Source organism: Balaenoptera acutorostrata, chromosome 14 (genome assembly GCF_949987535.1).
Source record: "Balaenoptera acutorostrata chromosome 14, mBalAcu1.1, whole genome shotgun sequence".
NCBI lineage: Eukaryota > Metazoa > Chordata > Mammalia > Artiodactyla > Balaenopteridae > Balaenoptera > Balaenoptera acutorostrata.
Genome location: NC_080077.1, coordinates 78,222,160 through 78,240,149, shown reverse-complemented (window position 1 = coordinate 78,240,149; position 17,990 = coordinate 78,222,160). Strand labels below are relative to the sequence as shown.

Here is a 17,990-nt window from a genome sequence, read left to right as displayed (position 1 = left end):
AATTTTCAATTTAAGACCAGGCATAAAGGTGGGGAGGAAAATGTGTTCACATGTGGACATGTAAATATGTCTTTATGTGGTAACATGAAAAAGACAAAGAAAAACGGAGACCTAAGTTCTGGGCTTTTTTTTTTTTAACAGGTAGAAAAATGTTTAATTTCTCAAAGGATACAGCAAAACTTAGACCTATAAGTCTAAAAGAACACCAAGAGATAATTCAGATCATCCCTTGCCCACCTAAAATTCCTGGTAATTAATCACCATTTAAACACAGCTATTACCATCTCTTAATGTGTCACAAGGCTCTTTTAGTGATATATTCCAAAACCTCAGTCTTCATCTGGTATTTGTTCTGTGTATCAATTATAACTTTTAATTCAGACCTCTGAGTCCCCTTCAGGAATGTAGAGTTATGTTACATCCTCCTATTTTTAAAAGTTTAAAAAAAAAAAAAAAAAAAAAAAGCTGTGCCTTTCAATTCACGACCGTGCCTTCCCTCTGTCATTTATATCAGGAAAACCGACTTGAAAAATACTTGTGTGACTTGTAGTGTTTTGAAACAAGAGAAATGTTCCTACATCTCTCCCTTTTCACAATGATTCTTCTGGTTCAGCGGTCCTCTGTCTAAAATACCTAAGATTAAGGATGGATTCTAAAATACACTGTAAAGGACTTGCTTTCCAAGGTTACCTGTCAAAATTGCTTGCATGCGGAGTGGCAGGTGACCAATCTCACTACGCAGGTTTTGCGTTTACTGCTCAGATGCTGGGCGCCCATGCAGCTAGCTCAGCGTCTCGGTGCCCCTCAGCTCTGTGACCCTATTTACCATCCAGCAGGATCCCAAGTCTGGGTCACCGAGTACTGTACAGAGCATGCCACTTACGTCCTGTACATCTGTAGTCATCTTTTTCTCAGTAAGGACAGTGCTACAGGTAGGGCTGGCTGAGATTAAGGCTGTAACAAGGAAAGAGCCGAGAGACTGCGAACGGCTCAGTGTGCCGTCACATTCTTAGGAAGGTGGGATTCAAAAGCGATGCCCCAACGGTCAATATATAATGCCTGAATTATATTATCAAATGGATACAGCAGCAGAAATCACCTCCATCTCTAGGTTCTCTTTCTTATTGACAGGGTATCCCTATATGGAGCAAGCCTGTAAATTAAAATATTCCTGATAAGTAACAAAGCATTGCTAGATTCCATGTTCTGAAATGTGAATATAATAATCCCTATGGAAAAAATTTTGAATGCCTCAGAGTGTGTGTGGAAAGAGAGAAGAAGAGAATGACTAAATTAATAATGCTAAAACTGAAACTAGTCACCAGGCAACATCCACCAGCAGAACGGAGCCAAGAGTAACACAGAAAAGGGAAAAAGGCAGAGCCACAGTTGTCGATTCTACTGGAAAACGCACTGCTAACATGCCTCAGCTATTTCTAGTCAATGTGAATATTTCATAAATTCCCTATTTTCTACGATAAGAAAACGTTTCTTTAGTTAGTGACAAGGTTTTACCAAAAAGAGGATGCAATCCTCCTTCACTGATTTTTACTTATGAGGCATGCATATTTAGTGGGGTGATGGAGAAATTATGAAGGCTACCAGAAAAGGCTACATTTATCACATCTTAAAATCATCTTTGGTAAAGAAACTTGAAGTATAGTAAGGATCGAAGGGTTTAAATATCAGAACAGGAGGGCTCCCCAACTTAGTTTTGGAACAAAAAAAAGCACAGCATTAAAAATGTTAACATGTACACACTGCTATATTTAAAATGGACAACCAACAAAGACCTACTGTACAGCACAGGGAACTCTGCTCAATATTATGTAACAACCTAAATGGGAAAAGAATTTGAAAAAGAATAGATACATGTATATGTATCACTGAATCACTGTGCTGTACACCTGAAACTAACACATTGTTAATCAACTCTACTCCGATATAAAATAAAAAGTTTAAAAAGAAAAAAGCTTACATTTGAAGTGACAAATGTAAAGAATTCAGAAGAAAATGATATGTTTTATGTCTGGATCACAAAGTTCTTCCAAAGACAACTAAGTTTTAAAGTAAAAATATGCTACCATAAAAAAATAAGCTTTTTACCAGAAATTGTTGATACCCAAGTTCTAGTTTCTTTTCTTCATTAGAAACTGGCAGCAGGGAAGAATTTAGAATATTAACAACTGAATCAAATAAATATCTAGCAGGTAATTTACATTATAATAAACTGATTAACCAAAAAAAAATAAAATCATTTTTCCCACAGCAGTAGTATATTTATTGTGCTGAAATCAGGTAGCAGGGAATGAATAGCTCTGGGGAACCAGTACAGAATGTTCACAAAGATTTACAAATCTCTAGTCATTACACACTGAGCAGCAAAAACAAAAGTGTTGAGTCCTCTTAGACCAAACTATTATATGCGTTGCAAATTTTCTGTAATTCTCATGTCTGCATGCCTTGGGGGAAAGAAGTGTGTAATTTTAATGCACAATAAATATTTTCTAGCTTACAAGATATTCTGAAATACTCTGCACAAACAGCATTACATCCTGCACATGCAGTTTTGACATGTTAAAGATACTTATACTTAGAAATATTCATGCCTTTTTTTTTTTTTTTTTTTTGGTCACATTTTCTCTAATGATCCCTGTGCAATACCCACTAGCAATTTAACCTATGTAATGAGACACAGTGCAAGTTCTTTCCTAGTGAATTTCCAGTTGTTTTTTTATATTACATGAAACACTTCATTTGTAAATAGCAAATTTAATTTTCTGATTCTGGCTACTCTCCCTTTTGTGTTCATTTTATGTCTTAGCAATTAACACTTTGTAACAATCAAGCACTGAATTTAATGATCTTTAGCACCAAGGAGTCAAGAATATTGCACCAAAATGGGTTTACACTTCATATCTAGTTACAAATAAGATCTTGCAACTTCGTCACAAGAAAAATATCACTCCAAAATTAAACACGTTAAAAGAGAAGGATAGTTCCACAGAAAAGCTTGCTGGACACTACTTGTAAAAAAAACCACAAAACAGTGTTAGTGAATTTGAAAGTTAATATTAAAATCTACATTAGAGGACTCCTTGATTTTTTTAATTAAAATTTATTTAATTTAAAATGTTCTTTCCAACAGAAGAGGTAGGTATATTTCCACATATGAAAAATCAGTAACAGCCACAAATCAAAACAAGGAAAGCCTGATAAAAATCAACATACCCTCTTCTAACAGCACATAAATATAAGTACTTTATGATGTTACTAATAGAGACATGAGTTGTTTCATGTTCCAGACAATCTTAATTTTTATAATATATATCTGGTAGTAACAGGAGTATTGAAAGGCTGCCTTTTCATCACAAAAATTGTTTCCCACAGTGATTTGTGCTGCAGGTCACGGTGACCTTTGACTCGCCGGGCAGGAGTTTACTGTAATTCTTATTTTCACCAACACCATCAACATCAAGCCTCTAAGAGTCTACAGAGATCATCAGATTTTAAAAATTTAATTCCAACCAAAAGGGTATCTTCAGACTAGAGGTGGAGAGATTTGACCACTCCAGTCAGCAAAATGAATTCAAATGTGCACGTTTTAAAGTATCTGCATTTCCAGTTTGGGACCAGAAGATGGAAGGTAACTGATTTTCATCAGTAGGTAAGGAGCAATTTAGCCAAAAAAAAAAAAAAATGCATAAAGACCATGTTTTTGTGATTATCAGTCTGAAGAATGAAGAGACATGAAAACTCTCATACAATGTACACACGAATATGAACGGGGGGAGGGGCCTCCAAAGTCACGTGATGATTGCTTTGGTCTGACAACATCAAGGCTAATTAAAAAAAAGTGTTTAAAATAAAAACTTCATAAATAAAACATCTGGGTGTTGTATTTAACACTTTACTCAATCTAAAGGTTACTAATACATAGAGCGCGTTTGTCTTTTTCTCCCCATCCCCAAACCCTCATTTACTTCTGGTTTCCCTGAAATCTTTTATGAAGAGAGAGCTTCCTTGCTGTCGACACCAGGTAAGGCCCAGTTCACTTTACTCTCCTTTTGCTTTTCGATTTTTCTGCTTTTTTCCATTTTCTACCACTAGGTGGTTTTCTGATTTGTTCACACCGTTTGCTGAAATACCGTTCGCAGCTGTTTTCCCAGTTTTTGCTTTCTTAGGCTCTTGGTACGTCCGAACGTAGAAGTTAAGGAAGAGACATATGAAGCTGACTGCATAGGCAATGAGAGCCCAGTGCATCCATTTGGGGAAGGGGCAATCGGTGTAAAGGGACAGCGCTGTGTGCCCAATGGTCACGTGGAACTGAACCTGAAAAACAAAACAGCGCGGGTACGTTTACCGTGGGCAGCAAGCAGCTCGTCGCGACCTCAGCGTCTTCCGTGCAGCTAAGACAGGCCCACGCTGTCGCCCCACGGTCCAAGGCTTAAGAGTTCTCTGGTTCCCCCTCGCTCAGGCTGCTGCTCAAAGGACGTGTCCTCAGCTAGGGCTTCCTGCTAAGACCCAGGCACCTCCACCCAGAGGGTACCTCCATCCCTTTAACCGAAGGGTTTTGTTTTGTGTGGGTTTTTTCGTTTCATAGGAATTATGTCTTTTGCATCTGCTCACTTCTGGACTGTCCACCTCTCCACTCGTGTACAACCGAGGGCGGGGCTCTGCGTTGGTCTCCATGATTCCGGAGCCCTTGGCCTGGTGTCTGGGCTCAAGGAATTATTTTTTGGATAATGTTGAATAATTTTACCTAATGAGAGGGAGTATCAATGGCCTAAGAGAGTAAAGTAATGGTACTATCGGCTCTTCAACTTTTGTTTTCCTCCCATATTTTAGACTGATTTCTTTCCACAAAGTTGTCAGCAAGCCGGTACATACACTTCTAAAAATGAGCTTAACAAAATGGTTCATTACTTGTTTCTTACAGCATAGCAGACAGGTAAATATGCATTTGAAGGGACACAAGCCTTTAAAGACTAAGATTTTTTGGTAAAATTTTGTAGATATTTGAGAATAAGTGTAACAAGAGTGAATGGTTCTCAACATAAGAATTATGAATTCCATGGTACTAACAAGGGTTAGCTTTTTACAAGATTAACATACACGATTAACTGTTGTGAGAACTGCTCGCTTGGAAATACACTACCCTTCACGAAATTAACATCCTGTTTGGAAAGGGCAATTGTGGTTTCTCTTTAAAGGACAGCATTATCAATATTAATTACTATATTAAATATTAGTTTTAAAATTTATCCCATGTAAGCCCCAAATTTCTATCAGACTGAAAAACTTTAAGAGTTTTCCATGGCAAAATCCAGACTTTAAGAACTTTTGATTTCACAATGGTTTTTAGGACGTGCATCACGGAAGAAGGGTGAGTGTGAGGGGTGGCATCGCTAAAGGACAGTCAGGTGTGGGCTCCAGCAAAGCAGAGATGGAGAGTTCACATGAGTTTTGTCACCTCCTCATTTTCTTGGGACCATCTACTAATTACTGAGAGAAACGAATTACACAAACTATATAAACGGCTTACACAAAAACTGGAGGAAGCTTCCTGCAGCATTTTACTTACAGATGAATCCTGCACACCCAGCATTTCCCAAAGGTTGTGCTTCCTGTTTGGTTAGCCTTTTGTTTAGAAACTTAAAGCAGAGATGAATAATGTTTCCAAATGTGATTCCACTGATAAAACTGTGTACACGCTATGATTAAGGCAAATTATAATAAATTCCAAGGCTTAAGGATAGCTACCAGGTTGGTTTTGGATTTCCAGTTTGGTTACTGGGCTAGTGCTTAGCTTGGAAGGTTGCACTGACGCACCCAGATGCTACAAGAAGTCCTACTGGGGGTAGGTGCTGAGAACTGCCTGCTCTGAAGACTAGCATTTGAGAATACCGAGCTCTGCTCTCTAAGGACTGTGTGTCGGGGAATTAAGAGTTCTCTGGTCCTTGGTCCCTTCCTTTTCTTAAATTTAATTTAATTAATTTTTAATTTTTTTGGCCGTGCCACGAGGCATGCAGGATCTTAGTTCCCCAACCAGGGATGGAACTCACGTCCCCTGTAGTGGAAGCGTGAAGCCTTAACTGCTGGACCGCCAGGGAAGTCCCCCTTCGCCCCTTCCTTTACCCCACTCTTTCCTTGGCTCTGTGCCTTTCCTACAACTTTCATATTCTAAACGTATGGGATCTGTTCACAAGGATGGAAAAATGGAATAGACAACAGAAAATTTATGTAAGGGCAAGATGAAGAGAGGCAGTAGTAACATTTCAAGTGGAAAAAATAAAAGCCTAAGAAAGAAGTTAGATTATTTTTCTAATCATAAATGAGTCTGTGTACTTTGTGGTGTGCTTAGGTCTTTACTCATCCATTTCACAGATATGTTTAAAGGATATTTCTCTTAGACAAGAGCTGAGTCTGGTCTTTTAAGGACATTTAAAAAACGAGTGGCCATGACCACTAGGTCTATGAACAGGTAGCTCAGAACCAAACAGTCTCAACTCCTATAGCTGGAGCACAGAGAAAGTTGACTTGGTAACAGAAAATTGCCGAAAATGACTCAGCACTTTACAATTAATTAGATTCAAACATTCTCAGCGTTTCACCAGAAAAAACTTTAGAAGCATTTAACTCACCAGCTGCAGCATGGTCAGGTATTGTTTCCACCAAAGATACTTCTGAATCCATGGGCCAAAGGCAGTTAACCCGTAGTATGAGTACATAATCACATGGATGAAGGAATTCAGCTGGGCTCCGAAAAATGCTTTAGAAAAACAGAGGTAATTACAAGATACAGAAACCTGTATTAGGTGATAAACCATTTGGACATAAAATAAATGAATCTACCTTATTTTCCAACATTTAATCTTGAGTACAGATGAGGAATAAAAGTTGTAAAATAGTTCTAATGGAAAAGCCTTCTCTTCAGATCATGCCAAGTATTTTTAAAGTTTAGACTCAGGCTTTTACCATATAAATAAAAAGGGGTATCCTTTAAATGCAAAGGACTTTCAAAGTGGCAAGTTTTCAAATGAGGGTACTCCAGTGGCTTAAGTAGGCCCCAATACAGAACTATTGCCGGTATTACTTTGCACTCTATTACTCTTGGGGGAAAAAAGTCATGGTACATATAATTGTTTAAGCAGATTTGTAAATGTTTCATTATTGCCTTTACATGTGCTGATATACACAGCTACAACAAAATAGTACTTATTTCTTAGTTTTCTAAATAGTTTTCAATGGAAGGTAGCAAGGTGAACTGTACTATTATATATACTGACTTGTACCCTGGGTCCCCATCAGAGGAATGGTCTGTTTACAGCTCAGTGATGTGAATCATCTCCAATGTACAGGCATCTGAAAAGCTGGAGGCAGATCTTGGCCAAACTGTGAATTCAGATTCTCTTCAACACTGAGAAGGCTACACACAATTTCCTTTGAGTAAGAACCAACAGGTGCACTTGGGCCTATCTGAGAGCAGGAGTGGGCTTTGGGCTTGGACAGGAGACAAAGCCTTCAGATTGAGAAGCTGCATCTTGGTATCCTCCGGATCAGAACCACGAGAACTGCTCCCTATCAAAATATAACTTGCTATGTTTGGGATTCGTTTATGCTTATCTCTGGGGCAAATCTTTAGGCGTGAAAGTCGTCACAGATAAAAAGCGAAAGCTCTACTTTCTTCAAGTTTCTTTAAAGTGAAATTAACACAGAAATAATTAACCATGAAAGTAAATTAAATTATAGACCAAGTCAAATTCTCACTACTTTCCATCTTACATATTTACATAATTTACTACCTGGGGATACGTTCCTGAAAATGCTTACCCTGTCCCCCTGCGACCCACTTAATTCCAATCCACCACAATGTAAACATTGTACAGTGATGATATACGTGAAGGAAGGAGACTTGGTTGTTCTTCTTCCTCAGGATAAAAAACACTGTGTCCAAATACTCAATGCCTTTAGAAATAAAGTACCACCACAGAGCGGCAGCTATCTGTAGAAAGAAAGGGAAAAAAGCGTTTTACTAACACCAGAGTGACACTATCACATGGTTTCCTACACATTCTAAGTCCTCAACAGTCTTCACTGCACAAAATGTAGGCGGCATAGAATCATTTCTGTCTAAGTGGGTGTGAAACCTAGGCATCTAGCCACAGGGAAAATAATGGGAAAGAAAGAGTCCAAATCTATATCTACACAGTGCCAACAATTCAGAGAAAATTTTCAGTCTGTTCCATAGCTGATGTCACCGGTACCCAACTGCTGAATGCAGAGCTGTAAACACTTTCACACTGCTATGATTTTCAACATGGCAGAGAAACTGAGATATTCACTTTGTAAAGGTATTTCACTTGTTCACGCCTAGCCTATATCATACCTCAGAGATTCTTGCAAGTGTGCTTGGGTATCAACTGGGCTCTGTGAGTGTCTGTCTCTCTCTCTCTCACTTTAACATATGCAACAAAATACTTAATCACAGTAGTTTTTATTAGGCAGTAAAATCTTTAAAATGATAAATTGCAACAAACAAACACATACAACAAATATTTCTTAGGTCATAAATACAATCCTGCTTACATAAATAAGTCTTTTCTTTTCCTGGCCTCTAATTAAGACACCAGATGGTGCAGAAAGATTACATTACATGCTGAGATTAGAGATCCAAGGATCCAGTGAGAGGTGACCTCTGTATATATGTTTCAAAATATTTTCCAAGAATCCTACTAAAATAGTAACCTAAATTCATCTTTTTTATGGCAAGTATTTTCTATGACATGTGTCCTGTGCACAAATACCAAAGGCAGCGGTACATAACTGAAATCTGTTCATACGCCTCTGTGTGTCAGGGGTTTGGCAGATTCACTCACAGCCAGGCTTAGGTGTTTCGGAACTGTTAGATACCTTCCTCATTTTATACCTGCACCTGTTGGATGCCATGGGTTTTTGTTTGTCTGGGTTTGGCTTTTTGCTTTTGAAAAACAAAATTACAATTTTAAAGTGTAGGCAAGGAAGAAAGAGAAAGGCCAAAGAAAAAATAGTATTGTATTTACAAACTGAGAATTATTTACTGAATTTGCTTGAGTGATAATATTGTTGAAAATGATAAAGTTGTTTGAAAATAGGCTTGAAATAGGGAATTTCTCACAGCAACACTATATTTAATATTCACTATTATGTTAGTACTTTAAAGTATAACATTTTGGTGCAGCAAACTTTATCTAGAAGGGAAGAGATAATGTCTTATTTCTCCCCCCATCTGGGCCTCTAAATTAGCCACAACTCATGAATAGTAATAAATAATCCTTCTCTTTAGTTTGTAAACTGAATAGCTACATCAAAGTGAAGAGATCCTTCTTGGCTACATAACAATGGATACAAAAATGAGTCTTTGGGTAAAACACTTATTCTGCCACATCTCATATCAGAGAGGAGGAGAGAGCCAGGAAATTTTCAAATGCAATCTGCTACCACTCTGGTTCTTTCTCCTACTTGATTTCAGTTCTCACAATAGCTCAATTTTTAAAGAACTGACCGTTTATGCATGCCAGGATGGTAGGCTCACAATGACCAGAGTGGTATTTTCAAAACTTTATCCCCAAAATGTTAGCATGTTGTTTCGTCCAAGGGGTTTACCTAAGTTCACTCCTCACAGAAAGCAAGTCCAGCGCTTTTCCCTTTCCTTCCCCCGACCTGAGCAAGACCAGAGTCAGCGCTCCACCCAGGGGGACGGTTCTCTAGCAAGGTTACCGTAGCCAAGAAATCGATATAAAGGGGCTCCTCTCATTCTCTCTCAGTCGCATCACGGGTCTTAGGTTCTTGTTAACCATTTGTTTACATGACTAGTGTCTGCCTCTCCACCTTTGCTAGAATGTCAGCTCCACAAAGGCAGGGATCCTGTCTGCCTTTCCACCTGGGTCCCCAGGGCCCCTCACACTATCTGCATACAGCAGATGTTCAATACACATTTGTTGAATGAATGAAACCAACATGACAACCAAAAGGGGTGATTTTTCTTTCATCGGCACGTTATATCTCCTAATAGGGAAATGAAGACAGAGACATAAAATGATAACTACATTAAAGCAATTTGGTGTTGGGTCTTGATGAATACTGCTACTTATATTGTCCAACCCCAATGCTAAAGAGCTACTTTTTTCCAAGGGCAGCTACTACAAATTATATTTACATATATTACATGTAACATAAAACACACACATACATATAACATATGTTATATATGCTATATAAATATGTTTCATGTATATGTAATGTTCAATATGAACCATAGTACCCAAGAGGAGTTCAATAAATAGTTATCAAAATAAGATAATTTACTGTTTCTTCGACTTGAGTAAAATGGTAATTTTACTGATGTAGGTGACTGCAAAGTAAAATATGATAACATTATATCACTAGTCTACTTTTCTGCAAATGTGATAAAAACTGAGTTTATACCTATACAAGTTGTGCTATGCTTAATTTACTAAACATTACATAGCTTATAAGACGTTCGTTCTCCTCAGACTTTCTTAACAAATGAATTCAACTTTCTTTAAGAGTTTCTATTCTTGACCAAAAAAACAAAAGTCTAAAATATCATCTTTATACTAAACATAGAACTTCTATTTTATTTTTTTGAGTACTGCATTTTAGTAATCCCACACACCTTCACTCTCACATCACCAAATGAGAGAAGATACTGGAGGGATGAAAACAGATTTTCAATTATGTACTTTTAAAAAAAAAAACATAGCTTTATTGACTCAAAATAATCCAGTACACTTTTACCACTATACTGAAGAATGTTTTTCACAGACTAGGGACTACAATATTAAACCAACTTCTACTGATTAACAGTGTTTTTAAGGTACTTACCCTGACTTCGTGAACGTTATCCGAATAATCCACACTCTGGCAAATATAGCTATATCCTGCATTATAAGATCCCATGAGTAACTGGAAAAAGGGAACAATATTTGGAGTAAAGTTTTAGTAGACACAGCATTTATAAGCACTACCTACAATATGCAAACTTCCAAAATATTTTTGGAAGCAATACTGTCTTAAAATTTTTCAATGCATTAAGCATTTAATATGTTGGAATTTCTAAAATTTACTGTCAATTTATTTTAAAATTGAAATCTAAATTTAAAATGACATGTGACATTTGGACTGAGACAGAGACTATCTACCTCATAATATTAAGAAAAACTGTGATTCACCGTGCAGCAAGAGTTGCATGGATTTCTACTCTTGAACCAGAGTGGGTTGCATCTAACAAATTGGGTAAAGTATCCAAATAAGTTAAAGTTTTTGATGAAGTTGAGCTTCTGTAGGTTAAGTTGTCAATTAAAGAAAGGTTTTTAAAAGGAGATACTGGGGCTCCCCTGGTGGCGCAGTGGTTGAGAGTCTGCCTGCCAATGCAGGGGACACGGGTTCGAGCCCTGGTCTGGGACGATCCCACATGCCGCGGAGCAGCTGGGCCCGTGAGCCACAACTACTGAGCCTGCGCGTCTGGAGCCTGTGCTCCGCAACAAGAGAGGCCGCGATAGTGAGAGGCCTGCGCACCGCGATGAAGAGGGGGCCCCGCTCGCCGCAACTAGAGAAAAGCCGTCGCACAGAAACGAAGACCCAACACAGCCAGAAATAAATAAATCAATAAAATTTAAAAAATAAAAAAAATAAAAAAGGAGATACTATTCTTTTTCCTAGCATCACCAGTCTAGTGCTCTGGGTTCACACAGAACGTTAATGAAGAGGCTCTTGGAAAACAAATTCCTTTCGCTCTTACAACCTAAGAAACGGCTGTGCCGATCCGGCCTTTAGGGTTTCCTTTCAAAACGCCACGGAGGATTTGCTGCTGCCCAGAAAGGTGGACAGTGGTTAATAGCAACAGCTGTGTAAGAGTTAACTCACTTCAGGTCCAACCTAAAATACAATGACACCACGTAATAGGCTTTAAACTTGAGATCGGTGTTTCACATCTGCATATTTTCATCAGCTACCAAACCTGAAACTGCTGAGTAAGAATTAGAAACATACAGCTACAACTATTTACTGAGTGCTTAATGTGTTCCAAACACTATGTAAAAATTATCTCACTTACCTCTGATACCCTAGAAGTTAGGTATTATGCCCATCTTACAGATGGGGAAAATGAATCTCAAAAAGGTTAAATAACTTCCAGTGTCAGAAAAGCTAGTAAGGGTTATTTTAGAATCCAGTCTGTCTGCTTCAAAATCCCACTTTAAACAACTGTCTTACACTTTATATATGTTTCATATTTTTGTTATCCAAAAACGAAAACTGTCAATAACATAAAATTTACTCTTAGAGTAGCTAACATTTATCTTAGGGCACAACATTACAATGATAGTTTTACACAATCTCATTTTTTAGTTTGCAATAGACCTGGGGAATTATAAAGTGAACTTTAGTAAACGTACCTCTCTGAAGATAAAAAGGTTAAGCAAAACCATCCCGAAATTATAGATAATGAGCGCTAAACGCATCTGGAAAGGTTCTCGGTCCTTCATCCATTTTGGACCCAGCCACACGAACAGGAGGTAAAGGGTACTTATACAAAGCGTAGGCAATGGGGACTGCATCAGAGGCCAATTTTCCACACGTTTATCTACAGAGAGAACATAAAATTCCTTATACAATAAATGTTCTATAAAATGAACTTATTAGGAAGCATAATGTTTCAACTTTGTTTTCCTAATTTGACCAAATACAGATTCTTAGAGGCCCAACAAAAATACATGACGTATAAACCAAAGAAACGAGACCAATTCCTGGGAGTACCTTTTGAAAATGAAGTTTCATTACATAAGGCACACGTTATATGTTTTACAGAGAACCTCGAGAACAGAGAGAAGAAACAAAGCTCATTGAAAATACAGAAGAGGCTTGGGATGAAAAGTTAATCAAAGGTTTCATAGACAGAAAATAAGTACTTTAAGGAGAAACCTGACTTTCATATTAAACATCTGAAATTTATTAGCACAGTTTGGAAGCTGCTCCATCCTATGCCGAAGGCAGGAAAAACTTAGTAAACTGAAGAGGTCTGGAGCATGGAAGCCGTTCCCCGGAATATTTCTGGATACTGAAGACAAGAGTACAGTTATATGTGTATTAAGTTGAGGATTAGGTTAGAGATCATTACATTCCTGTAACTTATTTAAACAGCAACCACATATTCAAGACATTTTTCTTTTTCCTTGAGAACATGAGTCTACCTTTTTTCCCATGAATATAACCAACTTAAGTACTTTTCTCTAAAGCTATAAATCATTTACCTTACATATGTGTCTGTGTGTATATATATATAAAATGTAACATATTATTTCATTTTAAACGAATCAACTGTTTTTAAATTCAAATATGCAACCCTACATCAAATTTATAATAGAATTTTGCCACAAATAAAACATTTCTAAGAGAAAAATGATGATGAAATATGAGGTTGACAAAAATTTACATTACAAAAGGACACAAGTTAATTTTTATATTTCTAAAAGCTAAACAGCATTTTTAAGGTTGTGAATCTAATGTCTAGCTTATTCTTGGTAATGCAAAACATTTCTATGTTCTATTTTGAGGAAAATAATATATTTTTTTAAAAGGAAAAAAAAAATTTATCTTTCAGCCATTTCCTAAAACCTAGCCTAAATGGATTTAACTTAATTGCTCATTACAATGTCCCCTTATTTAAACTGTCAGTTTTACTAAAACTATATATGCAAAATAGCTCTGGATAAGTTGTCTTTCAAAATACTTTACCTAAAAATAAATTAGTCTGTTTCTATATGCTGCCAACAGAAAATAAGATACAAGACATGAAACACAAATACAAAAATATTTAATCACATAGCTTCCGAAGTTGGGGCGTGACACAATAACCATGGTTTCTATAAAATAAGAGTTGTTAGAAGGGTGGGATAGTGACTTGAAAAAAACACATATGAAAACAACAACAACAACAACAAAAAAAACCCAGAAAAACTGATTTTACTTTATTGCTTACAGAGGAGGCCTACTCTCTATCTATTCATGGAAATTATGGTTCTGTCATTCAAATCAAAACATATTCCAGAATTAAAAATAAACTAAAGTACTTAAAAGACAGGAGAGAGAGTAATCCTCTTACAAGGAGGGAGTGACTTAAAAGATGGGGGGGCTGATTTTTGTTGAAGGCACTGTGCCACTATGGTCTTACCAGTGATTGTTCCCTTTTCTTTACTGTTGTCGTATTATTCTTCTGTGACCGTATCTTTCTATGCCAAAAGCCAACCTAAAACATGGGGTATTCATCGACTTAGATCTTTATTTTTCTATATTATAGAAAAAAAAAACAAAACTAATACAAACCCCCTAAATCCTAAAGCTTGGCTCTACTTCAGGTCACTAGGGAAGGAGCTGCCGGGGTGCTTCACCCCCATCCACAAACTAGAGAGAGGGCAGATGCTGCTTTTTCCATGGATACAAAGAGCAAAAGGACTCTGTTATGAGAGAATCTATGTAACAAAGACAGGAAGATAAATTCACCTGTAAGGAGACTCTAATTTCTGACATCACGGATTATGTCTTAGTCTTATACACACAGAATTCCTCTTGACTTCAAAGGCAGTTCTGAGCAGCAAGCAGGAAAAAACTAGGGAAATGGGGTCAAACTTTCCCCTAAATCAAGAATAAATAAATAAGCTCCTTCTTTCAGATGCACAGTATGAGTAACTCAATCAACAGAGGTATTTAAAGAGACACGAGTAAGAAGCTGCAGGTTTGATCAGAAGAAACACTGAGAGAGGCCAAGAGAAGGGTAAAGAGGTGGAGGGGAGCAGATAAGGAGTAGCAGACGTATCCGAGAAGGCACAGGAGGCTTCATCAGTAAACAGTCGGGCTGAGTTTCAATGCCAGCTCTGTAGCTGTGGGTAGGACCTTAAGGGCATAATCGGTCCTCATCTCCTGATGGAGAGATGAAGGGGAACTAGATTAGTGCTTCTCCAACTTTAATGAGGAGAAGAATTACCTGGGGGCACAGTTACAATGCAGGTTCTGACTCAGCAGCTCAGGGTACAGCCCATTTTTAGGAAGATTCTGCATTTTCTAGGAAGTTCCAACTGACTCTACGCCAAGAGCGTCATGCACCGTCCTTGAGTATCAGAAAACTAGGGGATCCCTTGGGATTTTTTTTTTAACTTTTGAAAATTGTTACTTTTTAAAATAACAATTAGGAGGAAGAATGGAATTGAAGGTAAGGAAAACTGGATCAAGAAAATAGGCAGTTTCCGCTGGCCAGGGGACCCACTTCTCACGGCCAGAGTCCCTGCACGTGTGTTCCCTTACAGGGCATCACACGGTCCTGTAAACTTCCTTAAACTGTCGTCTCCCTCAAGGCGGGGGCTGGGTATCTCACTCTTGTATTACCAGGCCTATTGAGGCGCCTGAACATTTATTTGATGAATAAATGAGGAGTAGATCATTTTTTTTTTCATATTGGTCCTTTATTGTCTATCCCTTCCGTGAAACCCAACAGTACAGTTACTGATAGTCGAGGTTTCTTCAGAGTCCAGCAACCCTTCCCCACAGCTCTTCCCAATCCTCCTCCACGTCGGCTCACGGCTTTAACCTGAAGTCAGTCAACAGCACCTCACCCCAGTACTGAGCGAATGTGTGCTCCATGGGGCTCAATGTCTTTACCACATTGCTTCCTCCAGGGAAAAAACACAACACCCAACAATGCAAGTCACGCCTTCACTTGACAACCACTTAACAGAGCCCTACGCCCAGCCTATAAAAGGCCACATTTCACACCATATCCATCTCAAATTAGCCCTCCAGTTTATAAGGGTCAGAGAGCTCTCAAAAATTCCACCCCCAATGATTATCACAGAAGTTGTAGCCGTTGTCAGCAACGTGAATCACAGTACAATAGCAACTTCCACTCTGTGATAACATTTGCATGAAATTTCTCCATGTCTTTGCAGTTATCTGTGTCTTTCTGAATTTGTGTGCATTAATATTTCTATCTGACAAGATAGCCTACACTTCTTTTACATGTTCCCTTTTCCACGAAAAAGAAGGACTGAGTAGGTCACAATAGTATCAAACAACGATACGAAAATTCACCATTACTAAACAGTCCCCCAAGTCTTGAAGCAAAAACAAGTGATGGCAAATTAGAACAGTAAAGAAAAACCACGAGTACTGAAGCTTTACCTATTTTATATTAATAATGAACTATTTTATATAAAATAATGAATTATCCAGCTTTTCATTAACACAAATGTTTAAATGACATTTTTTATATGTTGCCTTTCTTCTAAGAAAGATGCGTGCACTTGCTTACCTTTTTCTTTTGGCTTTTTTCCAGTTTTATTGAGAAACAATTGACATACATCACTGTATAAGATTAAGGCGTATAGCATGATGGCTTGATTTACATAGATTGTGACATGATGACCACAATAGGTTCAGCTAACATCCATCTTCTCATATAGAGAAAATAAAAAGAAAAGAAAGAAGAAAAAAAGGAAAACATTTTCTTCCTTGTGATGAGAACTCTTGGATTTACTCTAACAACTTTCCTATATACCACGTGGTGGTGTTAGCTACTGTCCTCACATCGTACACCGAATCCCTAGTGCTTATCTCATAACCAGAAGTCTATACCTTTTGACCACCTTCCTCCAAAGCCCCATCCCATCACCTTCTACCTCTGGTAACCATAAGTCTGATCTCTCCTCCTGAGTTTGGTGTTTTTTTTTTAATAACCTTTTGAAGGTAAATTAAATCCTCTATTCATTTGAGTTACACTGAATCCAAATGTAGATTACGCATATTAGAGTAAAAGAAGATATATTTCTGGTACACTGTCAATACCCTACTCCTACACAGTTATGGGTGGGATTCCATACCATGAATTTATTAGGAAAAAAAAAAAGAAAAATTCTGTTGAAACCCTATCCCTCCTGCCACCACTGAAGTCAAATTCTGTCATCAAGGAATACCAAGATTCAAATGGGTTTCATGTAACACTCTTGGGAATTCTCTCTTTGAAAGGCTCTTCTTTTTGGTGGGGGTGTGGGGAAATCAATATGGTAGAAATATAAATTGGACTCCAGTCGATCTGTTTGCCAAATTGTCTTCTTTCTATATTTTATATTATTAATATGTTTATTAACAGGTCTATACCTTTATATCTTGATGATTTTGCTCTTATTTTTGGGCCTATTTATTAACAATTTTAAGCCTTTCATGTTGAATGGAAGACTTGATCTAAACTAGATGTGAAGAATTTTAGATTTAGAAATGATCCCTTTATCTCAGAAATGAGATTCAGAGAGGCCAAGAGACTCCTGTGGCCCAACAGCTCTTCCAGGGCCACTCAGTCACCACACCCACTCATTTTAAGGGAGAAATGCTCCCATCAATTTCTTCCTAAATTATAGGTTTAAAGAAAATTTTCAAATAGAATTGTGACTATCCATCATGTTCCTTCAGGAGAAAGAAAACAAGAGGGACCTACAAAAGTCCCCTTAGCAGAAAGAAGGACAAGAAAGAAACAAACCAAGGCTCACGCTTTCATGGGTGGTGCATCTGGCAGACCTGGTCGGGGGATCGTGATGCTTTGGAAGACATGACACTAAATGCTGGGGAAGGACCGAGGATGTCTAGCCTGGAAAAAAGGAGGCCTCATCAAATACTAAAGAGATATCAGATTTATGCTCTATTGCCAGAGAACCAGTGAGAAGAGCTTTAGGGAAATAAATTACACCTAAATTCAGAACATTTCTAACCATGAGGTCTCTTTTTCTGTAAGTAGAAAAGCTGTCTCCCTTGGTAATGAGTTCCCTCTCTGAGTTTTAATGTTAAGCAAACCTAAAGCTAAATATTATAGCAAGTCAAGTTTAGGAGGAAGAAACTTTATTTCAATAATAAGAATTCCTAAGACACATTACCTTAACCTTCCAAAC

The 17,990-nt window shown here is 37.7% G+C and overlaps 1 protein-coding gene across 1 annotated transcript; it reads right to left on the bottom strand.

The window, feature by feature from the left end:
- Nucleotides 1-2,270: 2,270 nt before the first annotated feature.
- ELOVL4 (ELOVL fatty acid elongase 4) lies at nucleotides 2,271-16,442 on the bottom strand. The gene is made up of 6 exons (XM_057527645.1): nucleotides 16,364-16,442; nucleotides 12,459-12,646; nucleotides 10,888-10,968; nucleotides 7,834-8,005; nucleotides 6,645-6,772; nucleotides 2,271-4,332 (listed from the first exon to the last, which is right to left on the bottom strand). Exons 1-6 carry the CDS (start codon nucleotides 16,440-16,442, stop codon nucleotides 4,057-4,059), a joined length of 924 nt encoding a protein of 307 aa, XP_057383628.1. The 3' UTR covers nucleotides 2,271-4,056.
- Between the last annotated feature and the right edge of the window lie 1,548 nt (nucleotides 16,443-17,990).

Excerpts from the sequence above, each read along its gene's own strand:
- ELOVL4 (XM_057527645.1), bottom strand. The coding sequence starts at position 16,442 with ATGCTATACGCCTTAATCTTATACAGTGATGTATGTCAATTGTTTCTC. Across the intron at positions 10,969-12,458 it reads ACCTTTTTATCTTCAGAGAG|TTACTCATGGGATCTTATAA; the intron begins GTACGTTTACTA and ends CCCTTTTTCCAG. Across the intron at positions 8,006-10,887 it reads ATAACGTTCACGAAGTCAGG|ATAGCTGCCGCTCTGTGGTG; the intron begins GTAAGTACCTTA and ends TTCTTTCTACAG.